The 27168-nt window shown below is 48.3% G+C and overlaps 14 protein-coding genes across 14 annotated transcripts; 7 read left to right on the forward strand and 7 right to left on the reverse strand.

Annotated features, from left to right (window-relative positions):
• Positions 1 to 1096: 1096 nt before the first annotated feature.
• On the forward strand, positions 1097 to 2671 carry FOXG_02550 (uncharacterized protein; the record flags this gene model as incomplete). Its single annotated transcript, XM_018380008.1, has 6 exons — positions 1097 to 1285; positions 1332 to 1546; positions 1593 to 1671; positions 1727 to 1759; positions 1814 to 1845; positions 1894 to 2671. 6 exons carry the CDS (start codon positions 1097 to 1099, stop codon positions 2669 to 2671), a joined length of 1326 nt encoding a protein of 441 aa, XP_018236170.1.
• A 346-nt stretch (positions 2672 to 3017) lies between these two features.
• On the forward strand, positions 3018 to 4014 carry FOXG_02551 (uncharacterized protein; the record flags this gene model as incomplete). Its single annotated transcript, XM_018380009.1, has 1 exon — positions 3018 to 4014. The coding sequence occupies exon 1, from the start codon at positions 3133 to 3135 to the stop codon at positions 4012 to 4014; it is 882 nt and encodes a 293-aa protein (XP_018236171.1). The 5' UTR covers positions 3018 to 3132.
• A 925-nt stretch (positions 4015 to 4939) lies between these two features.
• Positions 4940 to 7017, forward strand: FOXG_02552 (uncharacterized protein; the record flags this gene model as incomplete). Its single annotated transcript, XM_018380010.1, has 4 exons — positions 4940 to 5733; positions 5780 to 6060; positions 6109 to 6193; positions 6276 to 7017. 4 exons carry the CDS (start codon positions 4940 to 4942, stop codon positions 6916 to 6918), a joined length of 1803 nt encoding a protein of 600 aa, XP_018236172.1. The 3' UTR covers positions 6919 to 7017.
• On the reverse strand, positions 6943 to 8029 carry FOXG_02553 (uncharacterized protein; the record flags this gene model as incomplete). The annotated part of the gene is made up of 5 exons (XM_018380011.1): positions 6943 to 7106; positions 7163 to 7424; positions 7480 to 7551; positions 7599 to 7695; positions 7758 to 8029. 5 exons carry the CDS (start codon positions 8027 to 8029, stop codon positions 6967 to 6969), a joined length of 843 nt encoding a protein of 280 aa, XP_018236173.1. The 3' UTR covers positions 6943 to 6966.
• A 312-nt stretch (positions 8030 to 8341) lies between these two features.
• On the forward strand, positions 8342 to 9246 carry FOXG_02554 (uncharacterized protein). Its single transcript, XM_018380012.1, has 2 exons — positions 8342 to 8739; positions 8793 to 9246. The coding sequence occupies exons 1-2, from the start codon at positions 8368 to 8370 to the stop codon at positions 9234 to 9236; spliced, it is 816 nt and encodes a 271-aa protein (XP_018236174.1). The 5' UTR covers positions 8342 to 8367; the 3' UTR covers positions 9237 to 9246.
• A 202-nt stretch (positions 9247 to 9448) lies between these two features.
• Positions 9449 to 12089, reverse strand: FOXG_02555 (uncharacterized protein; the record flags this gene model as incomplete). The annotated part of the gene is made up of 3 exons (XM_018380013.1): positions 9449 to 11417; positions 11473 to 11716; positions 11762 to 12089. The coding sequence occupies 3 exons, from the start codon at positions 12087 to 12089 to the stop codon at positions 9449 to 9451; spliced, it is 2541 nt and encodes an 846-aa protein (XP_018236175.1).
• A 629-nt stretch (positions 12090 to 12718) lies between these two features.
• On the forward strand, positions 12719 to 14478 carry FOXG_02556 (uncharacterized protein; the record flags this gene model as incomplete). The annotated part of the gene is made up of 6 exons (XM_018380014.1): positions 12719 to 12872; positions 12925 to 13104; positions 13166 to 13311; positions 13361 to 13741; positions 13793 to 14305; positions 14359 to 14478. 6 exons carry the CDS (start codon positions 12719 to 12721, stop codon positions 14476 to 14478), a joined length of 1494 nt encoding a protein of 497 aa, XP_018236176.1.
• A 286-nt stretch (positions 14479 to 14764) lies between these two features.
• On the reverse strand, positions 14765 to 15093 carry FOXG_18345 (uncharacterized protein; the record flags this gene model as incomplete). Its single annotated transcript, XM_018398415.1, has 3 exons — positions 14765 to 14785; positions 14839 to 14952; positions 15007 to 15093. The coding sequence occupies 3 exons, from the start codon at positions 15091 to 15093 to the stop codon at positions 14765 to 14767; spliced, it is 222 nt and encodes a 73-aa protein (XP_018236177.1).
• An 844-nt stretch (positions 15094 to 15937) lies between these two features.
• On the forward strand, positions 15938 to 16891 carry FOXG_02557 (uncharacterized protein; the record flags this gene model as incomplete). The annotated part of the gene is made up of 2 exons (XM_018380015.1): positions 15938 to 16054; positions 16106 to 16891. The coding sequence occupies 2 exons, from the start codon at positions 15938 to 15940 to the stop codon at positions 16889 to 16891; spliced, it is 903 nt and encodes a 300-aa protein (XP_018236178.1).
• Positions 16892 to 17274: 383 nt separating this feature from the next.
• Positions 17275 to 18694, reverse strand: FOXG_02558 (uncharacterized protein; the record flags this gene model as incomplete). Its single annotated transcript, XM_018380016.1, has 2 exons — positions 17275 to 18232; positions 18264 to 18694. 2 exons carry the CDS (start codon positions 18692 to 18694, stop codon positions 17275 to 17277), a joined length of 1389 nt encoding a protein of 462 aa, XP_018236179.1.
• A 547-nt stretch (positions 18695 to 19241) lies between these two features.
• FOXG_02559 (uncharacterized protein) lies at positions 19242 to 20507 on the forward strand (the record flags this gene model as incomplete). The annotated part of the gene is made up of 4 exons (XM_018380017.1): positions 19242 to 19272; positions 19396 to 19543; positions 19594 to 20337; positions 20393 to 20507. The coding sequence occupies 4 exons, from the start codon at positions 19242 to 19244 to the stop codon at positions 20505 to 20507; spliced, it is 1038 nt and encodes a 345-aa protein (XP_018236180.1).
• A 36-nt stretch (positions 20508 to 20543) lies between these two features.
• Positions 20544 to 22078, reverse strand: FOXG_02560 (uncharacterized protein). The gene has a single exon (XM_018380018.1). It carries the CDS (start codon positions 21901 to 21903, stop codon positions 20560 to 20562), a length of 1344 nt encoding a protein of 447 aa, XP_018236181.1. The 5' UTR covers positions 21904 to 22078; the 3' UTR covers positions 20544 to 20559.
• Positions 22079 to 23215: 1137 nt separating this feature from the next.
• On the reverse strand, positions 23216 to 24868 carry FOXG_18346 (uncharacterized protein; the record flags this gene model as incomplete). The annotated part of the gene is made up of 6 exons (XM_018398416.1): positions 23216 to 23356; positions 23391 to 23583; positions 23681 to 23818; positions 23872 to 24064; positions 24118 to 24280; positions 24350 to 24868. The coding sequence occupies 6 exons, from the start codon at positions 24866 to 24868 to the stop codon at positions 23216 to 23218; spliced, it is 1347 nt and encodes a 448-aa protein (XP_018236182.1).
• Positions 24869 to 26667: 1799 nt separating this feature from the next.
• Positions 26668 to 27093, reverse strand: FOXG_02563 (uncharacterized protein; the record flags this gene model as incomplete). Its single annotated transcript, XM_018380019.1, has 1 exon — positions 26668 to 27093. The coding sequence occupies one exon, from the start codon at positions 27091 to 27093 to the stop codon at positions 26668 to 26670; it is 426 nt and encodes a 141-aa protein (XP_018236183.1).
• Positions 27094 to 27168: the final 75 nt, after the last annotated feature.

The following is a 27168-nucleotide window of genomic DNA, read 5'->3' on the forward strand; positions in this document are numbered from 1 at the left end:
CCATTTTACGCAATTGAGACCGAGAACCCAAAGACTAGGTATTGGACGTTGCGCCATATACGGGACTGGACCAAGCTGGGCTATCAACACGACGACCTTCTCCCTGGGCCAGACGCGATCCTTCCTGGTGGAGACTTACACAAAGAACAATTCAAGCTGGACCTTGAAGCACATATCCAGAAGATCTATCCAAGTGCTCAGAAGTACTATGAGGCCTTGTTCAAGGACGACACAGTTCCTAACAAAAAGTCCTTTGGGCCTCACAATACAGACAACAAGACTTGGAACGACTACCTCATCAATGTCATCTATGATCGCTATGCCCTGAATGGAAGTTCATATTCCATTCAATTCTGGCTTGGTGGCAATCGAAGAGACCGCGATACGACATTCAGAGACAGAGAGAACTTGATTGGGTAGGTATACTCATTCGCCGGACTAGAGCCTACTGCCGAGGGTTGCTACAACTGTGCAAGCCAGAAAGACGAAAAGGTCCTCTCTCGAGCTCATGTACTCCTGACGATCCCGATCATTCCCCAGGCACTAGATGAAGGATTCGAACATATTGATTCCACCACGACGGATCAAGTTGAAGATTACCTTGCGAAGCATCTTCACTGGAAGGTTGTCCAGTTTGGAGGTAAGGTTAGACCTGTCACTAACTTTCCAAAGACCATTATTTCCGTGATGAAAGTCACAGGAAAGCCTCAGGAGACACACAAGGCGCTTCCTCCAGTATATGCCGAATACAGGCTTGTACAAGCCTACTGAGCAGATGGACTGTGGTGTGAAGAAAGGAAAGGGAATGCTGAGAGCGCCTGAAAAGTTAAGCTTCAGAACTTTCGAGGACTAGTCCTCCGTTGGTGGCTTTTCTAGGGTAGCTCGTAAAATCGGAAATTACGTCAAGTTAGACCCGCTGCTACTGAAAGCAGGATCGAGGCTAGGGGGTTTTGGACTGGCAGCGGAGGTTTTGATTGGCTAGCAAAGAGTCGAATCCTTCCGAAAATCAATAGTTTACAGATGGGCTGCTCTCTAGAGGACTACTTTCTCACCACTAAATCTTTGAGATGAGATTTGCAAAAGGGGCCGGAAGTAGATGCCGATTGCAAAAGAAATAAAACACAAGCATCTATTTACTCTCTGTGCATCCACTTACTTCGTTTTTGGCGCTTTCAGTTCAGCAGCTATTGTTGATGTGGCGTTGACGATCATCACAATCAAAGTGACATTACTATCCGCTCTGCTTATCGCGTCAGCGTCTGCCGATGCAGGCACTTGCACCCAGGTATTCCCAATAATGTGCCATGATATTTCCTGGCTAACAGTTCTAGGACGCATGTCTCAAAGCAGTTGGACTGTCCAAACGCCGAGCTCGAAGATGGCCGCCCGCACATGAGAGCGACTGTTCCTCATTCCTCCGATACACTTCTATCCCTTCCGCGACGACTGTGACTGCGACTGGGGAGCAGTCGACCGTGACATTGAAGGATACGGAGACTCTGAGCCCGGAGACGGATGAGGCGACTGCGACACAGTCAGATCAGATGTAGGTCCCTTGAGCATATACTACATACAGAACTGACATCATCTAGCGCTACGACCAGCATTACTTCCGACCCTGTGACCGTTTTTGTTGCCGTCACCCCAACCAAGACTGTCACTGTCACTGTTGTAGGTGCCAGGAAGCCCATCTGCCATGAGATTATGCTGTTGACTTCATCTACAGACACCAGACCCCTACCTTGAAACCGACATCAACGTAAGTATAACCAGAACTTACCCACGGACAAAGACAAAGGCTGACAGAACACAGACCAAGACAGTTGTTCAGACTGACGTGAACACGTATGTATTGGCCTCCCGTAATAAAGTCTAACTCTAACTCTCTTTTAGCATTACGGAGACAACCTATTTCGGCCTCCCTTCCAAGCGTGCTATTGCCGCTCGATCAACCAAGAACATCCTTAGGCCAACAGACATCCCATCCTATGCTGCATCATGCATAAATGCCGAGCAGTACAGCAGTGCTTGTGCCTGTATGGGTGTCCAAGAGACTACCATTGAAGGAACTGGTTCTATCATTACAGAGACTGTTGAGCTTCATCCTGAGACGGTTGTCGATGTCTACACGGAGACTAGACCTGCAGTGACTATCACTACAACACTCCCAGCCAAGACAAGAACCGTTACTGTCACTCTCCCTGGACGTCGAATCACTGAGACAACTACCGCCGACGCTACCACAGTTTCGACCTCCTTCACTGCCGATCAAGACACCTCCGTCATCACCCAGCAAGCCACCGAGGTCGACCAGACGACATCCGTCACCCCCAAGACCCGCTCAGTCGGACCAATCTGCACCACCTACACGCCCTCACAGACCTCATGCAACTGCAAATTCGAGGTCCTCTGCGACCAAGCAGTTACCGTCAGTTTATCAAACTTTGAAAGACATATAGACTTCAACACTTTTGTTGGTAGCTTTGAGGAGTGTATGCAGCGCTGTGACAGCAACCCGAGCTGCCAGTTCGGTGATTTCGCGTCCCTTCCACAGGGCGGTCTTTGGTCAAGTTACAGTGGCAATCCGGGAGACTCTGGCACTTCGTCTCGAAGCGGTTCCAAGTATTTTGAGAAGGACGGAAATGTCGACTGCTCGTCTTGCTCACAGTAGAGCAGGGAAAGGTTGCGGAAGAGATTAAAGTTCCCTAACACCTGTGTTCATTGTATAATATATTATCAGTCACTGCTATTCTCACATTCCTTACATACACGACACAGCTTTTCATAGAGCCAATGGCCTACTGGGGATGCAATCATATCTTGGAACATGTTTCGGCACCTATTCATATCTGGAGGCGGTTAGCATCGGCATTGGTAGATTTATCGGCATGAGCTGTTGCCAAACCATGATGGAGTTACCGAAACCCGTGGACTGGACACGCTAGGTGCCTGCGCCTTGTATTGCGAAGGGCGTACAATGAGTTATTTCTTGTCCGGATTTTTTAAGAGAGTGATTTGTAGTAACTCATATAGTCATGAATAAAAACGACAGTAGACAAATTGATTCAGTTGAATGAACTATATTTCTTTACTCAGTATTTTATTAATACGCCTCAGTCAAGACCAGCCAATATGAGAATTGGCTTCCTAGGTTTGGGAACGATGGGCACGCCCATGGCCCTCAATCTTCGTCGACAATTTCCCGTCACGGTGTGGAATCGAAATGGTGCCAAATGTACGCCCCTCATCGAGGCCGGTGCTAAAGCGGCAAAGACTCCTTCCGAGGTGGTTGAGAAATCCGATGTCATCTTCACAATGCTCTTCGACGGCAAAGCAATCCAATCCATGATCGACAACGAACCCGATAACGGTTCCATGAGAGCCATCCGTGGTAAAACACTCATCAACACAAGCTCAGTACCTGTTGCGTTCAGCCATAAACTTGCGCAGCAGGTCCAAGGTGCGGGAGGGAAGTTTGTCGAAATGCCTGTAAGTGGCAGTAAAGGACCAGCTGAGCAGGGGCAACTTGTAGGCATGATGGCTGGTGACCCAGAGGTTGCTGAGCAGATCAGACCCGTTGTTGAGCCCATCACTACTGCCGCGATCTATTGCGGTCCTATCGGGTCAGGCTTAAAGGCCAAATATTCTATCAACCTATTCTTGGTCTCTGTGACAGCGGGTCTCGCCGAATCGGTGAATCTTGCTCGAGCTCAAGGTCTAGACTTGGAGGCCTTTGCACAGGTCGTCAACAGCAGTCCTTTAGCATCTGCATACTCCAGGGTCAAAATTGCAAAGATACTCAAGGGAGATTGGACACCCCAGGCTGCCATCAAAGACTGCTATAACAGCACTGAGCTGATCAAGTCGGCTGCGCAAGGCGTTAAAGTTCAAACTCCACTTGTCCAACTTTGCAATTCTCTCTATAGAGAAGCTCACCAAAATGGTTTGGGGGAGGAGGATATGATGGCCATCTATAAAATGTTTGCTGAAACTCCGAGTAGATATGCTGAATAATTATATAAACAGAGTAAAAGGATATTGTGACTATAGCTCATACAGACCTCTAGTCCTTCAAGCGATTTGGCATAACTTGCCCTCCTTATCACCTTTCCCATGTCGCTTTTAGTTCTGGCCAAAGCAAAGCATCAGAGGATATGCACTTTCAAGTCAGTCTAGTCAGGATTAAAATCAATAAATAATCTCTTCAGCCTTTTCTCTTGATGTTCAGTATTTTATAAATCTATTCATGCGGTTCATCATCGTACTGTATTCCACTAGCGGAAGGTTAAACTTCGGGAAAGTGGATTTTTCAGCCACTGTAGATATGATCTCACCATGGTTTATGAGGTTCGCCCTCCATTCAACAAACAAGAAATACATTGCACAAGACGTATTTGTACCCACTAACTGTGAACAACTTGCCGTGCAGGGTTACACGTATGGCACGACGATCTTGACCTACCACGTTTGCGAGGCAAAGGTAGACCTTCCAGTGACACGCCGAAGCGGTGATAAATTGTACAAGTTTGGGAGGTGATATTGAAAACCCTGTGCGCTCAAGAATCCTAAGCTTCTCCACCCTTTCTTTTTCTCGCTAGGCAGCATCGGCCATCAAGATATGGCCGAGCCAAGCAAACGTGTTGGGGGTCAGTACTCCAGAAAGCGCGCCTTGCACGCGTGTCTTGTCTGCAGAGCAAGGTTTATTATCCCTTCGTTTTCAGAGCCTTAGGACCATATTAACTGAACCCAAGGAAATCTCGGTGTGATAGCCAACGGCCGAGTTGTGGCTTCTGCCTCAAGACCAACTCAGAATGTACTTATCCAGACATAGAATCCGCTAGGTGAGGTGACCGCGACCAGCCCCCAGCAGTACCCAAACTGACATTGGGTTTCAAGCCTAGACAAAGCTTCCTTGCTCATCCTGGACAGAATCCAAACTATGGAGAGTAATGTGCTCAAACAGCTCATGGATGCCACAGCCAGTGGGGCCTTGGTCACGTCCACTGCCAATCTGTCCACGTCAGTTGTAAGGCAGAGACCTAGATTATGGAGTCAGTGGCCGAGTGGGGATGTGATCATGTCTTGGAATGTGCTTCGAGAGCCCATCGCCAGATGCGGCCAGCGTCGACATTGGGAGATGTATCGGGATGAGCTGCTACCCAACGCCGATGGAACTTCGGAAACACCTGGGCCAAGTCCTTCGATAAAGGCAGAGTTTGTGAGGCCGGATGCAGCAACTGGTCTATTCGATTATGACCAAGTCATGCCAGACGATATGCCAGTGGATTCCACTCCAGAATCAGCAAATCTCACGGCATCACTTATCAGAAACTATGTTGTCAATATCCACAGCAAGTCCCCAATCTTGGACCTTGATTTCTTGAAAGACTTGGAAGATCGACTACTGAAAGACAGCGAGCTTCAAAACTGGCCAGTTCAGAAGCAGCTACCAATAGGACTGCATCCTCCAGATATGGCAATCTTGCTCTTGGTGCTCGCTTTGGGAGAGGTCTCGTCAAGGACAGCCCCAGAAAGCCACCCACTTGGACAATCCAGCTATATCTCTCTGGCACTTCCTTGGCTTGGAGTCACGGCTTACAGTGGTGGTTCACCCATCAAAGACTTACAAGCACAGTTACTACTCGCTAGTTATCAGATGTGGATTCTGAAGCCGTGGAAAGCTTGGTGCTATATTGAGACAGCAGCTGCCAAAGCCGAGACAATGTTACTAAGGTATGTCTACTCTCGCCGATGAAGTCGTAAGTCACTGACCGAACAGGTATCCCGATATACTGGAGCAGAAACTTAGCCACAGAGTACTCTGGGCCACTGCAAAAATGCAACTGGAGTTAACCGAAGAGATCTATCCACACCTAGGACTTCTGAAGTCAGGCAGGCTTGGACAATTGATCCAAAGCACTCCAATTCCGCCACCGCCTCCTGAGCCGTTTGAATGGCCGAGTATCGGTTCGCAGCTTGACACGGATACGTGGTATTACTACCTAGCTGAGACTTCCAGTCGGAGATTGGTTGAACGTATCAAGGCCGAGCTCTACAGTGGTATGTTTTTCGCACTATTATCTGTGTCTGAGTCTGATAATTTTACAGATCAGTCCACTGAGTCTGGTATAGCATCCAGTATAAGCACCAGTTATCCATTGGCGTGCGAGTTTGAACGTCAGATAAACGAATGGTAAACCTTATGAGTTAGGCAGCAGAATTCACGGAGTAGAGCTGCCTTGTTTAACATGGAGCTATAACTGACTAGTCAATAGGATGAGCTCCCTCCCGGCAGACCTACGAGTTGCTTCACAGCTTTCCTCCGACTTCTCCCCAGGAACAATTGAAACCCTGGGGCAATCCATCAGGCAGCGAATGCGAAAGGTTCTGGTTGATAGGCAAGGACAGCTTATGATGCTGGTGTTCCGTCCTTTTCTCGCGGCTCTTGCAGATGCTCACTCTGACACAAACGAATCAGGTGCTAGCGCTGACGCTCTATTAAAAGGAACTGCAAAGTTTTTGTACTATGCAATGAAGTTTCTCCACCAACAGTCAGAACAGCCCGTTCGGCATTACGGATGCTGGCTTCTGGCACGGAATATCTGGTCAGCAGCTTTATCTCTCATCGCAGCATGCCATCTGCCGGATGTAGTTCGTTATATGGACGGAGGCGATCCGGAGACTCAGAATTATGACAGTACAAGCCCAATGTCACAGGGTTCAGCCATGCCGAGTATCACTGGTGGGCAATTTAGTCAAAAAGCTTTGGATTCATGTCAAGATGCATATCGGCAACTTCGACTTTGGGATAAGGAGAGTGCGAGTCTTTCCTTTTGTGCGGATCAGCTTTGGGCATTGATTGTGGATGCTCAATGGCATGAGAACAGGACAATTGGGAACGAAATGCATCGACATTAGCTTTGTTAATTCTTTAGTCATCGTGCTCGGTGTATTCATTCTCCGGCGCTACTGTTCATATACAACCCTGTTAGATATAGCACCAATGCCATCTATCTCAATCTTGATGACATCGCCTTCCTTCATACTAATCTGTGGCGTCCTTCCGAACCCAACACCAGCCGGAGTTCCAGTAAAGATGAGGGTTCCTAAACAGTCAATTATGGCTCAAGTGGATAAGACGGTCTCATGGCGTTGAACTTACCAGGGAGCAGCGTCATGCCCTGGCTCAAGAAAGACACAATCTCGGCTACTGAGAAGATCATGTTGTTGGTATTGCCCTTTTGCACCTGGTTATCGTTGATGGTACCGCGAATTCCAAGACCGACAGCAGAGCCAAGGATGTCTTTTGACACGATTGCAGGTCCGATAGGTGCGGAAGAGTCGAAGCATTTCGAGTAGCACCATTGGCCTCCGCCCAAGTGAGGTTCGAGCTGCCATGCTCTGTTTGAAACATCATTTCCGGCCTATGATAAGTTTACTGGTGAGCTGGGATCAAGCTTTTCGGGGATACTAGCTTACCGTATAACCAAATACGTAGTCTAATGCATCATCCTTGGAGACCCGAGCGGCCTTCTTGCCAATGACAATTACCTAAGTATGTAAGTAATCTCTTTGCCGCTGCTATCGGTGATTCGTACCAGTTCTGACTCATAATCTAGTCTTTCTTTCTCCCAAGAGGTTCGAGGCAGGGCAAGATCGTCGTATGGGCCCGCAAGTGCCGTCACTGGCTTAAAGCTGCATAGGATTGTCAAAACACGTATCCACGGAAAAACACCTGAACAGTGTTTAATACTTACAAAACCACGGGCAACTTTGGAATGGCCATGTTTGCTTCCTCGGCATGATCTGTGTAGTTCAACCCAATGCAAACAACAGAACGAGCATGGTCGATGTCAATGGGACATAAGAGCTTCTGAATACCATGCTGGTTGTCACTAATTTGAGTCTCAGGTGAGAATGGGCTTCCCGCCTGAAGAGGTTTGGCAAATTGGAAGGCTTTATCTGCAGCACCGTAATAAGTCTGGCCGTCATCTTTCGAGACGAAACGAACAAGGCGTTGGATCGACATTTTAACTATAGAATCGGTAAATAACTGATGTCGAAAGACTGAAGAAGCCATGGGCATATCAGATCCCTTGAGGGAATTGCCGAGTATACAACGCTGAAATAAATACTCGAACCACTTACAGTGATTCTCATCCGTCACCGGAAGCAGGACACTGGTCTAGGGTGGGGAGTAGTGGAGATCACCGAGTCAAGCCCGTGCGTAGAGTTTTAGAGGCGTCGGTTCAGAGGCCGAAATCCCCCGAAGATCCACCTTTCCGTACTGGGGTATATAACCAAAGATAACCTCAAACTACTCAATAGTGCACCACTTTCTCACAGTGCCAGCCCTGACTTGTTACAATGACTGATCTACAACATCTCAAGACAATGCTAGAGCGTATAGTTCACCAGCGTCCCATACTTATCGCTACCACTTCTGGAGCTGCGGCTCTAGTAGCGTTCGCAGCATGGTGCTTCAAAGACTACCGTGATTACCTTGCCCTCGGTCCTGGTGGTCCTCCTTACAATGTGAAGGGATGGGCGTGGATCACTTTTGGCATCCGCCCTTTTGCGTTGAGCAAGTCTGGGGCGACTTACGTTGCCGATTATCCTACGGAAGGAAGCCATCCAGAGATCCAGAGCCTACCTCGGCGTCAGGGAGAAAGGGCACTTCTTGGAGGAATTGCTCCCCATCGGCAATTGTCACAGCATGCGCCTACGCGTATGAGAACCGTATGTCCTCGACCTTAGCTGCTTTTGGCAGTTCTAATAACTTTATCTGCCAGTACATCGAGAACCTCTTCACCAATGCCGCACGGCAACACCACACGATCCTCGAGACAAAGAAGTCATTATATGAACGCCATCACGACGCACTCTTCGTCTCACGCATGCTCCTCGAGTCACAGCCCGAATACCTTCCTAACACAGCGATCATAGCGAGAGGAGAGCTCGGCCATGTGCACCCCGATTTATCGGTTCATCTATACCTTTCACCTGCCGACGCTCGTGTCATCATTGAGAAGGGATGGGCAGAGAGGCATAGGCTGTCGGTCCCAGAGACATCATGGGTCAAGAACAAATACGCTATTGCTAGCACATACTTAATGATCTACGGACCTCGTGATGAGGCCGAGATGGAGGTTTTGAGAGTCATTCTTGAGAACAGTATTAGGTTCATGACAGGCCAAGATGAAGTGGAGAAGGTGCAGTGGAAAGACATTCTGTAGAAGAAATTTGGAAATAAATTTATAATGTGCGAAACGAAGAGAAAACTCGCGTTCCGTGTAACTATCGTTGTGCTTCTTTGTTGGTGCTTCATGACCTGACGCTGGCAAAAGCCTTCTTCAAATTACCAACCTCTACTCTGCATAGACTAAAGACTTTGAGAGACAGTTCCAGTACATAGATCAATAAGAGGTTTCCAAATCTCTAACATACTCTACTCTAATATAATTCCTTCTTCAATTCTGACGACAACATCCTCAATTGCTCTCCAGTCCCGAACCCCACGCGGTCCAGCCACACGTAACCTGTATTTTCCAGCGTCAACCCGCCAAAGATGATCTTTAACATCCCAATACGAGAATTCCCGAGCTTTCAAGCATAACTCCAGATCTTGCGAAGTTCCCGGCTCCAGAACTTCCGTCTTTGCAAATGCTCGTAGCTCTACGTTCGGTCTTGGTGTCGCTGACTCTAAAGCTTCAACAAAGAGGAGAACGGTCAGACTGGCAGCGAGCAACCCAGTATTCTGAACTGTCAAAAAGACCTTGGCTGTTTCTTGACGGGGATCAAACGCACGGAAGGCCGGGCTCTTGAAAGAACAACTAAATGTGGTGTATGACAGTCCATGACCAAAAGCGAATCGAGGGTTGTACGTCTGAAGTGACTGTTGACGGTACCCCACGTAGATACCCTCTCGATAATATATCTCCTTGTCAGAAGTCATCAGGCTCTCGACATGGCCAGCAGGATAGTCTTCCACCGTATCCCAAAACGTGGTTGGAAGTCGAGCGCATGGCGATACTTCTCCTGATATAACTCTAGCCAGCGCATTGCCGAATTCCATACCTGGAAACCACGCGTATATGACTGCATCAACTTCATCAATCCAAGTACTGGTGTCAATGGGTGACCCGGCATTGACCACCACGATTGTTTGGCCCTGGCATGCGTTGGCGACACGAAGAATGAGCTCATCTTGTCGACGTGGAAGTTGCATGCTAACACGGTCAAATCCCTCGGATTCCCATTCTGTACCAGTACCGACCACTACTAGGGCAGTGTCAACAGTCTCTGCGAGTTTCTCTGCCCTAGTTAAGGCGATATCATCATCGCAGGCGAGTGCTAGACCAAGTCGACAACCCTGGATGAAGAACTCGCGGTTCACATTCTGCGCCTTGTGTTTCGAAGACCAGCTCAAAACATCAAGCCTATACGTTCGACCTGCTTCCAAAAGAAGCGGCTCATCTCGACAGATTTCAAGCTTTGAGCGATCAAAAAGGAAGTCCTCGGTAGAAACGCTGAGATCTCTCTCAACGTCAAGAACAACCAGGTCATCCAATAGGCACTTTGCGCTACCAGGGCCGCTCAAACTAAGGTTGTATGACCCGGTCTTTTGTGCGACAAGCTCGAACTTCATGCTTGTGCAAAAGTCAGAGTGATCTAGCAGACCATCTGGGGCATGTTCAACAAGCATGTACAGGGTGTCCTTCAACTCTTGAGAGTGAAATAGCTGTTCTGGAGAGGGTTGATCTCCGTTATACCAAAGAAGCGTAATGTTCTCAATGTGAAGGCCGGATTCGATCGGTAGCGGCACAAGCCGGTTGACAGCGACGCCGGCTCCAAGTGCGGCGTTTCTATATGTCTTACTAAGAGAAACCCATGGAGTTGACGAGTATGGCACCTTGAGACTTGCGGAGCCTCCTCCAAATAGAGAAGGCTCGGTCGCATGATGTCCAAACACTGCCAGTGTGGTATTTCGATCAACTAGTGGAAGTGTACCTCTTTCATTTTTCAGAAGCACCATACTTGACTCAGCAGCCTGTCGGATCAACAGTCTCGATTTGGCATCGTTAAGATAGTCTGGTTCTTCGGCCTTTAATGGTGGCGGGAAGCCAGGTTCTCCGACGCGGCCCGTCTTTCGAAGAAGATCGATAACCCTCGTAGTTGAGCCTGTGATCTGATCTTTTTGAACCTCTCCCCTCTTTATGGCCTCCAGCACTTTATTATATTCGCGGAACTTTGTCGGGCCTGGCATCTCGAGGTCAAGGCCAGCGTTGAAGGCTTCAGTCGTGCTGTAGGTCCCGAACCAGTCGGAGATAACTGCGCCATTGTATCGCCACTCGTTGCGGAGGATGGATAGAAGATTCTGGGATTCGGAGCAGAAAGAGCCGTTGACAGAGTTATATCTGTATGGTCACAAGTTAGCCGTCTAGTAGCTTTGCTATTATTGCTGTGACTTACGCAGTCATGATGCACCATGGATCGGCCTGTTCAACAACAATTCTGAACGGCTCAAGGTATATCTCCCGCAGTGCTCGCTGTTCGATAACGCTGTCACTCCATCGTCGACCGTTCTCTGCCTCGTTGGCTAGGAAGTGCTTCGGGCTAGTGGCGATGCCCTGTGCTTGAAGACCGTTGACGAAAGACGCAGCAACGAGGCCAGTGAGCAAGGGATCTTCGCTGAAGGATTCGAAGTTTCGTCCACCTCAACAGTTAGTCGAAGTCAAGGGAGTATTCGCATAGTGCTTACACAAAGGGTAACGATGGATGTTCATGGTTGGGGCGAGTAGTCCATGCACGCCTTTACGCCTACACTCTCTCGCGAGAACACCAGCCAATTTTGAAATCAATTCGGCATCGAAAGAGGCTCCTAGAGCTGTCCCGCAGGGAATGGCTACAGACGGCGCTCCATTGATCCAGTCTTCACCCCGGACGCCATTTGGACCATCAGAGAACTTGAGTGATCCGAGACCCAGAACTTCATTCGCACGGGTGCGCCAGAAATCTTGCCCGGATAGAAGATTGACAGCATCCTCTAATGATAGCTCACCTGAGATGTCGCGATCGATAGAGCCCATGATGGCTCACTTGGTGTTAAATTGCTGGCGTTGGGAAAGTCTCAAGTTGTGGCTAGTTGGAATAGCTCAAGGGTAAATGTGCACATTTCATGACTTTTTAAAAATATTGAAGATAAACACATTCTGAAAGACAATGCCACCGAACACGGGGTCCCCAGATTCAGACCGGGGCAGTTCGGGGTTGATACCTGGTCCAGGTCCATTTTCTTGGAACCCTCAACATCAACAACAGGGTTAGTCCATCGCCCGGGCCTCATCGGGGTAATTCGGCTGTGGCGCCGACACACTGATTCTCCGCCCTCAGTCCCTGATTGGCCGGGGCATTTCGGTGTATGAGCCGACATCATGAACTCCCAATCTCCACCCATAGGCTAGCGCTCGTCTTCTGCCCAGCTCGCTAATAGAGTTTTGCGGAGAAGATTCAGCAATTGGCTACCCCAGATGGGGTAACGAGGCACGATCCAGATTCTTGGACCGCGTTGGGATCGTTAGTCAACTGACACCTTGATATTCCACGATGAATGCAAGTTCTTCACCTCGAAATGATCATAAAAAGGCAATAACCCAGCCTGAGTTGAAGATCATCAGCAGCTTTCTGAGTATCATCGACAACCATCGACTTCGCGATCATGACCGCTCCAGCTCCAACTCCGCTCTTCAAGAATCCTAGTCTTCTGAGGCTGTATCTTCTCCTCATTCCTGGCTCTCTGATTGTCAGTGCTGCAATGGGATATGATTCGAGTCTCATGAATGGCATCCAGGGAGTCGATCGATGGCAGAATTGTTAGTGGCTTTATTCTGCAGCTTGATAATGGCTAACTCTTGGTATTTACAGACTTCAACCATCCTCAAGGCTCTCTCCTTGGTATCATGAACGCTATTCTTCCTCTCGGCGCCGTCTTCGGAACAATCCCTGCAGCCTGGCTGTCTGATCATCATGGACGACGATGGGCGATGGCTGTTGGCGATGTCATTGTCATACTCTCGACCGTCATTCAGACCGCCAGCATCAACAGTCAGTTTTTCCTATCGATACCTTTCCAACCTATGAATCGAGAGGCTGACCCTATCCTCAGCCCCCATGTATATGGCTTCACGATTCCTTATCGGCCTTGGAATCACCATCGCATCCAGTTCTGCTCCTATGCTCGCCGCCGAACTTGCCCATCCCGAATCGCGAACGACCCTTACATCGATGTATAACACCCTTTGGTACTTGGGAGTAAGTCCAATATCTCCAAGATCCAACACAGACCAACTGACGGATCTAGTCCATCATCGCAGCATGGACGACATACGGTACTTACCGCATCAACTCCGAATGGTCATGGAGACTACCTACAGCTCTCCAAGCCCTTCCCGCCATCATCAACCTCGTCGGTCTCTGGTTTCTCCCCGAAAGTCCTCGGTGGCTTGTCGGCCAGGATCGCCATGACGAGGCCCGTGATATTCTGATCAAGTATCATGCCAATGGTGACCAAGACTCTGCGTTTGTTGCTGCTGAGTTTGAAGAGATTCGAACTGCACTTCAACTTGAGCTGGCTGGTTCAAGGTCATGGAAAGAGCTTGTGCAAACAAAGGCCAACAGGCATCGCACATTCCTTGTTATTTGCTGCGCTTTCTTCCCTCAATGGTCTGGAAATGGCCTGGTCGTAAGTCTCGCATGAAAAAAGACTTCTATGCACTTCGCTGATCCTATCTAGTCTTACTACATTGCTCCCGTCCTTCGATCCATCGGTATCAACTCTCAAGAAGACATCACTCTTATCAACGGTATCCTCCAGATCTGGAACATGATCGTGGCTATGACTGGTGCCAACCTTGTCAACCGCGTTGGTCGTCGCCCTCTATTCGTCGTCGCAACTTCATGCATGCTAGGTGGCATGGTAGCATGGACTATCACCGGCAGTGTCTTTGCAAGGACCAAATCAGAAGCCACTGGCGCAGGAATCCTCACTTGTGTCATCTTCTTCGCTTCTTCCTATAACATCTGCTGGAATCCACTGGCTGTCGCATACCCGGTCGAGATTCTTCCCTTCAACATCCGCGCCAAGGGTATCGCACTTCTTATGGGATCTATTAAGGGAGCTAGCTTCTTCAACCAGTTCGTCAACCCTATTGGGCTGAAGAACCTTGGCTGGAAGTACTATATCGTGTACTGCATCTGGCTTTGCATTGTTCTAATCACTGTGTTCTTTATGTTTCCAGAGACCAAGGTAAGTCTTTCGCTATTCCTTTACAGCCTTGACCTGTCTGACTGGGTTTGTAGAACCGATCACTTGAGGAGATCTCCGAAGTCTTCGAGACGTACTCTGAGAGTGCCTCCGAGAAGAAGCTTGAGACGACTGACATTGAGTGTATTGAGCATCAGAGGAACGAGAAGGAGTAAAATGGCAACTAGACTTCGATCGTGTCCGAGGTGGCCAACCCATAGCTCATAGCCAGGATGACCTAACTGGTGGCGTGTTTTGTATGCTTCATAAACAACGAAATAGTTATGTTATATGCTAGTCAATTCATATTTCTCGCTGGCGCTATGCATATCATCCAATCCTTGATATTTCTTGAGCATTACACTTCGAAGATAACAATATTTACAACCTCCTCTGAGCCATTCAACTAGGACATCGTATTGTAGTAAATTGACCTGATCTATTGCGGTGACCTGCTTCTCGTTAGGCTTTACAGCACTGGCACTTTTATACCATTAGCCACTCATGTATGAGCCCCGAGGTCGTGTAAGACTTACCGAAACAGATCCAGAATCATCGTCAGGAACAACCATTGTTGAACATTGGCTAGGGTTTTCCGTTGTACCACAAACGTTGATGCCAGACATACTGTCACAGACTGCAATTGGAGACTGTTATGTACTGTAAGTTCTCGGGTATTCTTTTGAGAGTTCCTGTTCACTTACGCAAGGGGTGGTGCGCTGCACGCAATCATCTGCAGCAGCGAATGGCATGAAGGCAGCCGCCAAGACCAAGATGCTAGAGAGATGCATGGTGCGGAATTCAGTGATATCTGGACTTGATGTAGTGATGAGGTGAGAATATATGAGAAAGGAGACAGAACAACTTGTATGCAAAGCTGAGGTATAAGTACTCCAAGCTGGATACTTCTTCAGGCCACAATGAACACCTGTCTCGGTCCTCCTTACCGACTGTTTGAATGCCAAGACATATGATCCAGTTTGCAAAGTCAAAAACTGATTGTTTACTTGGTGGGTAAACAAAGCGCCGATAACAGTTAAACTCAAAATCGCAGATCCTAACCTCGCTGTTTTGTTTCGCCTTTCAGCTTACGTATCTTGGCATCCGTGTTGATGAAAGGTGGATATCGATCCCCATCTGAAGTGGGTTACATATATTAAATCCAGACAGACCCTTGAAAAGCTAATTCTTATGACTCGTGCTATCTCCGACACTGACAGTTTTCTCAGCATCGAAGATGGTAACCACGTTGAGCTCTTTTCTTCCAAGGCCTGATGTAACATATATCCTCCAGATTTCGATCTATTCTTCAATTTACACCACATGTAGTGATAGCATCTTATATTAGGTCTATTCTTACCAATCCAAGCATTCAGACTAAAAGAGAAAAATTGTGAATTTGCTTTTCGGAAGCGGAAGATTACCAACATATGGCCAAGTTCCGATCCGAAATCCGGAAGCACGTTTGCTTCAGCCGATGACCTGTCACGAGCGGATCTATGGTTGTAGCTAAGTGTCTAAATACATACTTAAGAGGAGTATTTCTGCTATCACGAAGTCATTTTTGCTTATCATAATATGTTAATAACTGCTTTATTCTGAATTACCATATTTATATCTTGGATCTCACAGAAAATGGCACCAGGTCGTCGAGACGTCGAGTTGACCACTGTTGACGGACTAACCCTTAGGGGTTGGTTCTACACCGCCAGCGGAGATGGAAAGCACCCATGCATCATTATGGCGAACGGAGTGAGTTCTCCCTGAAGAACTAGCCTGGTCATCTACTAATCTTTCTCTTAGTTGGCAGGTTTGAAGGAGCAGTTTTGCCCCAACTTTGCCCAGCGGTTCCAAGCCGCTGGTTATGGAATTTTGCTCTTTGACCACCGCAACTGGGGTGCAAGCGACGGTCTTCCGCGGAACGAGACGAACCCCATCCAGACTGCTCGCGACTACTCAGATGCCTTTGACTACGTTGCCTCGTTGGACGAGGTTGATTCTTCCAGGATTGTCTACTGGGGGACTAGCATGTGCGGTGGTTCTGTTCTGCATGCTGCCGCTTTCGACAACCGTATTCAAGCGGTGATTTCACAAGTCCCGTTTGTATCTGGTGAACTGCTCAGTACGCACCTGGCCCCGATTATTGGGTCCCTGTACAGCAGCCGACAACAGGTCAAAACTGGTAAACCTACCCCACCGATCAAGCTATTTGCTGAGACTCCCGAGGAGAGTCTCCAGCCCGGCTCCAACGCCCTTCTACGCGATGAGAATCTCTGCGATTTCATCAAGGCTTTAGACAAGGACAAGTTGCTTTGGACTCCGAACGTCACACCGCAGACCCTTCTTGACGTCCTTGCATTTGAACCTATGGCTTTTATGCATCGAATTGCCCCTACACCTCTTCTCTTGGTCTGTGCAGAGAATGATATGTGTGCACCAACATTTACTCAGCTCAAGGCCCATGCGCTAGCCCATGAGCCGAAGAAGCTGGCCATATTAAAGGGCGCTGGTCATTTCGACCCCTACCATGGCAAGGTCTTTGAGGAAAATGTCAAGGAACAGTTGGTCTTTCTAAAGGAGGTCATGTAAGAGGCTTCATTAATTGATTGATAGTTGAAGCTTATGATATCTCCACGAGATGTATCAAGCCAACACACGCTTCATGTCTTGTAACTTAGAACTTAAAATCTCCACTTATTATAATTATAACATGAATTGTTGAATATTTTCTTAACTACAGCAGGAAAATGGACGAAATCTTCGGTTCTAAACTCATCTAACAGCTCCTTATAGTGAATCACACTACCAGGATACATGGCCGTCACCCTACCATCGGAGTTTCCTCTCTTGAACCAGGACCTGCAGTCCGCGGTCCAAACTGTTCTTTTTATCAGTTCTTGGGCATAGACATTAAAATCATCCAACGCATCCGGACGAACTTGGACCGATCTAAATGAAGTGGCAGTCCGTCACTATGAGTTATCGTGAACTTGGAAAGAAAGTATAACCCACTTGATATCCTGTGTCGATATTTTGCGGATCCATCTCGAGATGTAGTCCACCGTAAATGACATTACGGCCAGTAGGCTTCCGTGTGCCAGAGGGGTGTTTGGTCCGTTGATAGTGAAGAAATTGAGCATGTTTGCAGCAAATACCCCAAAGTAGGCCTCTGGGGCATCTTTCCATTGCTTGGCGAGCGAGACCCCGTTCTGACCCAGCACCTTATATCCAGGAACGAAGCTGACATCAAATCCTGTTGCGCAGACAATTATGTCAAACTCCTCCGTCTTTGTTAGGCTGCGGATGCCACCCTCAAAAATCTCCTGAATAGGTTCATCTTGGAGGGTAACACTTTCTTGTTGCAGTGCTTCGAGATAGTTCTCACCAGGATTCAGTCGCCGACACCCAACTTGGAATGTCGGGATAAGCCTGGCGCACAGATCAGGGTCGTGGTTGAGTGCGTCCTCCATCTTTGCCTTGAACTCCCGGAAAGCGTGTTGCTGCTCTGGGCTATCCTTGATGGAGACCCTGAAGAACTTGTTCATTGAATGCTCAATACTATGCCGGAGCTGGAAGAACATGTCCTCATCATCCTTGAATGATTGGATCTCCTCATCAGTGTATGTAAAGTTCTTGCCTTCTGGTGTGAACTCTGAGGCGAACGCGCCACTGATCCAAAGCGGGCTTCGGGCATAGTTGACGATCCTGGCTGCCGTAGGTTGCATTTGTGGAAGGACTTGCACAGCGGAAGGACCGTTTCCGATGATGGCGACTCTCTTACCCGACCAGTCAAGGCTTGTGTCCCATGCAGCGGTGTGAACCAGCTTCCCCTTGAACTTGTCCAGCCCTACTATCTTACGCCAGTTCCATTTGCTGAGGAAGCCCGTGGCGTTGATGACTATGTCTGCTTCCTCCTGGACGATATCACGGCTATGAGCCTGTTGGATCTCAAGACGCCCACTTGCCAGTGTCATCGTCCCAGACCGAGGATATGACTTCAGAATTGAGTGTAATGGGTTCATGAAGCTTATACTTATCAGATGTCTTCTTGATATATGTCCATATCTCTGGGCCTGAGGCGTAGAATTGACTCCAAGAGGGATTGGGCTCAAAGGGGAACGTGTAGATGTGTGCGGGAACGTCGCATGCGACTCCAGGATATGTATTAACCAGCCAAGTCCCCCTAATGTTATCATTCTTCTCATAGATCCTCAGGTCCATGAAGTTCTCCAAAGACGCGTCTCCATGCTTATGCTGATATGAGAGCATCAGCCCTGCAAACCCAGCCCCTATGCAAACAACCTTGAGTTTGCGGGGCTGAAAGGAAGGGCCCTCCTGTATAGGCACCCAGTTGTCTCGTTTGCCCATGTTGACATGATTTAATGAAGCCATTGTTGTGTGCAACTTGGATTAGTTTGGGCGTTTTGCAATTTGAATAGTATCGGCCTGGATAGTGGCGATGGGCGATTGCCAATGAGGTATGTAAATTTAGTCAATAAGCCGCTAAGGATTCTCCATGTGATGAGCGTACAGCTCTGCTAGGTAACCCCTTTAGTCTTTTACATTTAAGGCATTACCGGATCCTTGGAATTAGAGATCTTCGGATCTGCTGGTAATTCGGATGGCTCGAAGCCCGGAGCCGGAAGCCCGGAAGCCGGCCGGGTCGGATCAACTCCCGCCTCCATTGTGTCTTGACAGATGGCAACTAATTCATCCATGTTCGTCCAAATCCAATCTGTCTTAGTACTGGGAATTTTATCACCTTGAAAATATAAACAACTAAACTAAAGCTCACTTGAGCATAGAAAAGGTTATAACACCCTAGGGATAGTTCTCAGCTTAGAGCCATTTATATCACAAAGCCTTTTCATCTATAGGTTCATTTTCAAAAAGAGCATTCTTTTGCAGAAAGTCAGTCTGGAAAAGCCTCGAACTCATCATGACGACGGAAGCGACCTTAGAGTTCTACGGTATGTTTTCTCAAAACCCTGGCAAGCATCTCAGTCTATCTTGTATATACTAGCTGTCCAAGTCTGGAGTGCAAGGCCTCAATAAAACACTATAGAAGTTACTCACTGGTCAAAATGGTATAGGAACAACTACTTTTAGGCTGAAATGGAAGGGCCTAACCATCTTCCACGACACTTGGCTCGACAAACCAGCGGGTTTGAAACGATACCTCGAGCTTGAGGATGTAACGGAACTGGACTACATTGTCATCTCGCACGCCCACTTTGATCAGTAAGTCTAAACGAATATCTCAGTCACACAGCTCACTAATTCGCAGAAAGCCTGCCCGGCTCGGACCAACTCGCTCTCAGAACTGGTGCCACGGTGATTGCCAATGGTGAGGCTATCAAATGCCTCCGAGATGCCGGCGTCCCCGACGCACAGTTGATCCCAGTCAGCGGTGGCGAAAGGGTACCCTTATTTAGCAAGGAAATTCTCAGAAAAGCTGCGCAAGGCCTGATTGATCGAGCTCCAGCAACGCCGACAGCGCCTCCTATGCCCCATGTCAAGTACGCCACAGCAGCAGTCCACGTCTGGCCCTCATTACACTCCCTGATTCCTGCAATTACACCACACGACCTCCCTGAAGAATTCGATACCGCTGAGCGCTATACCGGCGAAGTCACCCCCTACGACTGTTCCTTGGACATCACCAAACTGATGCAGTTTGGTCTTTTCAAAATGAAGGAGTTTCTGCCCGAGGAGAGCATGGCCCCAGGGACGCGGGCCTTTGCCGATTATGTGCAGGACCGTCAGAAGCACGTCATGTCGCACTTTGACGGCGGCCAGCTGATGTATAATTTTGTCGCTGACGGGAAAGGCATCTTGTTCAATAGTCACTTGGGCGTGTATCAAGGCATCGCCCAGTGTCTGACACCCAAGCCTACTGTAGCTATCCTGGGAGTTGGCGGTCGAGCAAATCTTGATGGCAGACCGTTCCAAGGCTCGGCAGCTGAATTCCTTGTCAGGCAGGCAAAGTGGCTTGATGAACCTACCAGCATTTATTTCTGCCTCAATGATGAAAAGTGAGATTCCAATAGCCATGTCTTTTAATCTTATTGCACTGCTAACATTTTCAAGTATCATCAAGCCTTACAGAGTCGATGTCACTGCCGCAAAGGATATGCTCGAACAGGAGACAGCAGCTAGAGCTATTGATACGCAGCTGGGGAAAGTTTACGGCTTGGATATCTAACTTGTGGGCGAGAATTAGCAAGGACCACTATTTCCATATCTCGTCGCTTTCATTAGAACCAGCTCAGACTAGAGAAAGTTAGACTACCTATATCTGAAGTATCTTCGATATGGGATATGTCGACCAATGAGGACTCTTGAAATAAGTCCAAAGGCAGGTCGGGAAAACTTCCACCAACGCTAGCAGGGTCACAGTCTAGGGCCGAATCCTCCGTCAAAAAGATGGTTGATAGAGAATCTAAAGGGCTTTGCAGCCCCTGGGCGGTAACTGATTCATCAGTCCATCCACCGTCCATCCTCCCATTCTTGGATTTTGGCAATGGTACCTTCTCCTGAAGACGTCCAAATAGCTCACCGACCAAATGGCCCTGCTTCTCAACGATACGGTTATTCCGCTGCTCCACATACTCTTCACATGCAGATTGGAGCTGCTGCACAACCTGACAGTAGTACCTGGCAATACTATCATGCTTTTCAAACCTCTGTAGCAACTGGCCTACAGTGACTAAATTTGATTGCAGCGGGAAAACGTGGTCCAAATCTGCAAAGGTAGCGACACCTAGGGTCAGAGCAGCAGTAAAGGCAGAGTGGACCTGAAATGGTAACCGTTTGGGTAAATCCTCTCTTATAAGGATAGTCTCAAGCAAGTGTACGATGCGTACAGCTGAGTCAACTGAAGCATACACAAGAGCTGTGTCGGCATGTGATGGTGGTGGCGCTCCTTGTTGATCTCGATAGCTGTTATCACTGACACCTCCGCGCATTGCATGTGTGGCCGCTCGATCAAGGAGAACAGGCCGGGTCAGCAGCATGATCGACCAGTAGTATGACTGCTTCATGTTGGAGGATGCCAGGGTAGGTACATATTCAGACCCTTGAACTAGTTCCACGCCCTCTAACCCATCAGCCTTTAGCCCGGAAGCCATGCGAGTTGCCCATGAGCGATGCTCCTGAGTCATGGTAGTGATGAAATGCCTTGAAACCTTGGAAGGTCCGTAGACCTCCCTCAAGACGGCTTCGATAATAGCTGCCATGTCGATGGCGGAAGAATAGCCTTTCTCGTCCTTTGTGTTGCGAGTCTCGTAGGTGCAGATAGGTCGACCTAGAGAACCACTGGCAAATGTATCAAACAGCCGTAATGCTTTCCAAAGACGTTCACGGAAAGCAGAAGCATCGTGACTCATGTGGTGCGGTTTGTTCACTTTATGGATGCCCATGGCGCATGCAAGTCGACATGCGACCCCGATGGAGTGATAAGCGGCGTCTCTTCTTCCTGAGTTTATTTGATAGAAAGCGATCAAGTTGTGACACAGGATCAACGAGAGATTTGGCCCTTGGCTTGATTTCGAATTTATCAGATATTTGGCATATGAGTAGTATGCTTTCCGCGGTTGCATCTTCGTCTCCCGGGCACGTAAGTGCGCCGTTTGCAAGGATCAAGTAGTAAATTGCGGAGGATAGGGTTGCAGCGTCGTCGTCTTGCTGAAGCCACTGCTCTATTTGTACTTGAACTTCTGATTCGTCCAAAGCACCCAGCAAATGACTTGTTGCCTGCATGCTCCAACTAACCAGTTGTTTCGCATGGGAAGCGCTGGGCTTTGGTGGGGGATCAGACCCGGCAACTGGATAAGGGGGATCAGACCCAGCAACTGGATAAGGGGGATCATGATTGGTATGGTATTGTATCGGCTGCTCGACAAAAGGGCACGGCCCCAGGGTCCGAGCAACGAGCTGACGGATCTGCTGAAGAAAAGATTCATTGGCCGCACCCCCAAAATAGACGGAGCCTTGTTGGTCATTCTCTGCTAGTCGATACGTGACATGGAATGTGGCGCCGATGTCCAAAAAGGAGTCTCCAAGCTGGCTCGCGGTCTGTTGAAGTGGCTGGTCCTGGGCAGTAATCGGATAGTTCAGTAGCATGTCTGTCAGTGGCTCCGGGGGTTCCCTTGGATCTATGCTGGCACTTTGGCGGGAGGAAATGGATACCCGCCGTTTTGTAGTTAAATAGCGACATTCCGAGGCAATCTGTCGGATGGCGCATCGACGACATGGCAAGTTGCCGTCGCATCGCTCTTTTCGGCGTTTGCAGCTCTCGCATGCTGCCGCACATCGACGACGCATGCTATCGCTCAGCCTCTTGGTAGGCATATTGTATAAATGCCTCTTATATGGCCTTGTTAATTCGGAGTAGAAAGTCACGAGAATGAGAAAATTGATAGTTATCCACGACGTACTTTGTAGAGTTTTTATAAATTCACTACCGATAAGACTACCCATTAAAATGCGGGGAAAGTGGGTAGCAGACTAACTGGTAACTATGTGTCAGGTATTGGGTCATAATTAGCCAGCTGGTATCAACGACTAACCATCTGCTAAATAACATGTATAATCGGCTGGCAAGATACTTATACTACGAGGTGCACACGAGCTACATACAGCTGATGTTAAGAATTTATCAAGTCAAACAACTTGTATATGCAGTTAAAGCTTTGGGATGGTTACAGCATGTACAATTTTTACGGTGATCCTGCCCTGCCCTTCAAGCCTCATACCCCAGATGAATACCCCGCTTTTCACGGCCATTCCGGCCTTCAGCAAAGGCCGGCCTCCGTCTCGGTGCTGCGAAACTCCGAAGCGCAACACTACCGCAAATCATTTCAACTCAATATCTCACCTCCATATCCCACCTGTCCGACTCCGCGACGACCTCTACTGCTTAGATCTTTTGGCAGTCTTGTACAAGATAGTTGCTACAGGCAGCAGCAAGCCTGCTAGGAAGGATATAACCCTGCCCAGAAGTCCATCGAGGTCGATGGTCTTGAGAAGATCAGCACTTTCAAGCTCCTCGATCTTGAATGTTAGTACAGGATAGGCGTCGACTTACCGGCTGGGATGTGCCCCCGCTCTTAGCCACCCAAGCAAAAGAACGGTCAATCATCTTTCTCTCGTATGCATTGCACCTAGTCTCGATCTCTGGAGTAGACAGTGGCGGACCCGCTTCCGCCGCCCTTTTCAGCGCGAGCAATTGAGGCAACATGTCGGCAATGTCTCGCATAGCTTGGTTCCCGCCCATTCCCCTTATGCCTTGTTAGCAGATTCTTACTTGTAGCTCGTGAACCGACTTGCCGGGTTGGCTGCATGGCATGCACAGCGTCGCCCACGAGCCATACGCACGGGTGGCCCTCTTCACGGACATTGCCATTGTGCGCCTGAAGTCGCTGTCGCCAGTCTTTCGAGAGCTTTGTACTCGCCCTGAGCCTTGTCACTGTAATGTTATCCTCATCACCGGCTCCAGCGGAGAGCATGACATGGCTATGCAAGGTGAGTGAGCGATACATGGACAAGCCATGGGTTGCGAAGCTTACTATTCTGGAGCCCAGTCACGAACTATATCAAGACAAAACTGTCTTCTATCGGTAACATCACTTGGGTTATCGAAGGGGCACAACTCGCGAGGAACAGACAGGCTCCAGTAGAATGATGCTTGGTTCTCGTCAAAGTCGAAATCGTCATCTTGATCTTGATCCCCGCCTTTCTGTTGGGAGGCGGGCAAGTAAACTGCACATTGTCAATAGGGAAGTGGTAAATTATCAGAGTCAGTGGTATCCTACGCGCATAGTAGAGAGAGATCCCATTCTTGAACACCAGAATTGGACCGTTTAGAAGACGAGGGGGCAGCTGGCGCAGACGTTCCTTGGTGGCATTCCCTTTTGACAGAAAAGACACATGACTTTTCATGTCAACGAGATTCTTGGCCCCTATCTGCTTGTTTATCTGCATACTGAGTTCAGTATCTGTTATATTGGGGTGAAAAGAAATGGGCATCAAGCAAGATTCGCTAACCTTTGATCCGCTACCATCCGCAGCGACAAGAATGTCACAGTACTCCGACGAGCCATCCGTGAAGTTGACTTTAACGCTCTCGTTTCCACTGGGACCATTCTCGATAATCTCGTAATTTGAGAAATGCTTGTCGAACTTGACCCTCCCCTCAGCAATGACGGGGTCAAGAAGCAGGTCACGCAGAACGACGCGATTGATGGCCGATGACTTGGAGTAGGTAGGCAGCGCTGACAGGTCCAGAATAGTCTGGAACTTGGTGTTGCAGATACTTGGTGCTGTCTTGGAAGAGCCAGAATATCTCCCAAGCTTTTGCACAATAGATTCCAACTGCGAATCGGTCAGGCAAGAGGCCAGACCTGTTAAAGCAGGATCACCCAGACGGATCTGGTATCCTTCTCTCTTAAGGGTTTCCTCGTCTCTCTCGAAGACCATTGTGTCAACGCCATTGTTGATAAGCCCGTTAGCTAGCAGTGAGCCTGCCAGACCACCGCCAACTATACAGACTCTGAAATTACCCATGGTGAGTATGTGAGAGACTAGAACAGATGATGGTTTTGTCGATTTACGGTGGATCTAAGGAGTTGAGAATGTTTGTTGAAGGCATTAGTAAATAATGTAATTGCCCAGAGTCCATCCATTGCCAATGCGCTAAGCAACTAACCGTTGTATGTCCCGGATGGAACTGCGAAAGAGTGGAAACGGTCCCGGCCCGGGGTCCTGTGATCCGAAGGTTAGATCTAATACGTCGACGGGAATATCTGGGGCAAAGAAGTGTTTTAGGCCTTGAATTATCTGGTCAAGACTCTAAAGGCCTGTTGAATTTTGCATTTCTTTATAGAAGGAAATATATTTTCTAAGGTTTATAATTTGTTAAATATATTAAACAAATATTAGAATAACTTAAGCAGTATGTAGAATTAGATGTACCTCGCAACGCACAGCATCTCGTTGTGGGTGACAAAGTCGTGCCTGCAGGTAGCGTCCTTGGAATATCAGCTTACAACATGAACTTCAGTAAAGAGCTCTGGGGCGAAGACGCTGATACATTCAACCCTGACCATTGGCTAGGTATTGGTGGAAAGAGTCTGGATACCAATATGTGTTCATTCTCTAAAGGCATACGGAGCTGTCTTGGACAGAACTTGGCATACGCAGAGATACACTATATTCTCACTTATCTTTTCAAGAAGTACGAGGTTAGCTTGGTGGACAAAGAGGCTAAGATAGAAGTCTTTGATCGGTTTACAACCTATGTAACTAGCCACGCTGTTATGGTGGACTTGGGACGGCGTGAGGCACAGTGACCGCAACAGTTGGCAGGGAATTGTGATAACTTTAGGACATTGTCAATATCAGAGCTTTGTAGGTAGTTGGTTACTTTAGTCTGTATTCACTTGGGATGTTAATACCCGCTCTTGATCTTCTTTCACGTACTAAGATAATTAATTATATATACCAAGGACTTAGGTTACATCCTTTACTATTTACTATAGTTTTATATATACTGGTATTGCACGCTACTGGGTCATGCTTGGCTTGCTTTTCTCAGTAGCCTCTAGATATTAGACAAGAACATACAACAGGTAGATAACCCTTGGCCACTCAATGACTACAAATTGGGCAGAAACCATGCTCCTGTTGTCGACGGAGAGATGAATGGCCCCTCGGGTGGACAGAGCATCACTAGGACTATGAGGGGCTCGCTTCTGTGCCAGCCCCAAGCGCTCGAGCTGAAACCTATACTAGTCGAGTTTAGTTTAGCCGGATGGCCTTTTTGCGGACTTCTGCTAAAGTCCGGTATGATCGTTTCGTCCCGCTGCCGCCCGGTACCCGGACCCGGATCCGGGCTCCGATCCGGGTTTTGTAAGAAAGAAATGTCAACGTGCAGGTCATGGGGTACTGTGAGCCCCTGGAAGTAGACTCCTAGGAGCGAGTTCATAAGAAATAATTCATGCTATAGGCCAGACCAAATAGCAATCACAAGTCCATTGATTACATTCTCCTAAAATTAATTACCAGGATATTATGTCTCTCGACGCAAATTATAGAATTCCTCAGACTCAGCAAGCAGCTATTAGAAATGACTCAGGTCCTGACTCTAGAGATTTAATAGATACGACAAGACCTAATATTTGAATATATGTACTATAGAGATATATACTAAAATGTTACGTAATTCTGTAGAATTCTACACCAGCGCATGCTCGGTCACAGCCACTGAAACGATCTAAAATACCTCCCTTCTAGGCATTCCTCTATGAGAGTACAGACACGGAAATCTTGTCTTATCGCCCGTCACTCTTGAACCTTCTCTCCACTCATCGGAAGTTTCCTTGTCCGTTGCAGCGAGACAGGGGAGGGTTGCTACCAGGCTTAGCACAAGCAGAGATAGCACCTTCAATCCAGGTGATGCCGTTGTAGCTTCCCTCGCCACGGCTATCGGCATACCAAGTACCGACCTCAGTGGCAGATCCAATGCAGCCGCGGAACTGACGACCAGAACGACGAGTGGTGAGAGGCTTGGTGATCATGACACCACACTGACCATCCTTGATAGTAGCTTTGGTGATGACTGAGGTCTGCGTGGTCCAGGTGCGGCTGTAGTTGATGCCAAGAGACCCAGCCAGCTTGTCCTTGACGAACGTGAGATCGACTCCAGCACTGCCTCCAACGGTGTTGGCGACGCTGTAGCCTGAAGACACACTGATGTCCATGTCCCCGACGGCGCAGACAACAGGCGACATCTGCACGTCCCAGTCGACAAAGTCTCAGTCTTGTCGGTGGTGATGTAGAAGGTGCCGTCACAGTCAGCTCGCTTT

The sequence above is a fragment of the Fusarium oxysporum genome, chromosome 5, assembly GCF_000149955.1.
Source record: "Fusarium oxysporum f. sp. lycopersici 4287 chromosome 5, whole genome shotgun sequence".
Taxonomy (NCBI): Eukaryota; Fungi; Ascomycota; class Sordariomycetes; order Hypocreales; family Nectriaceae; genus Fusarium; species Fusarium oxysporum.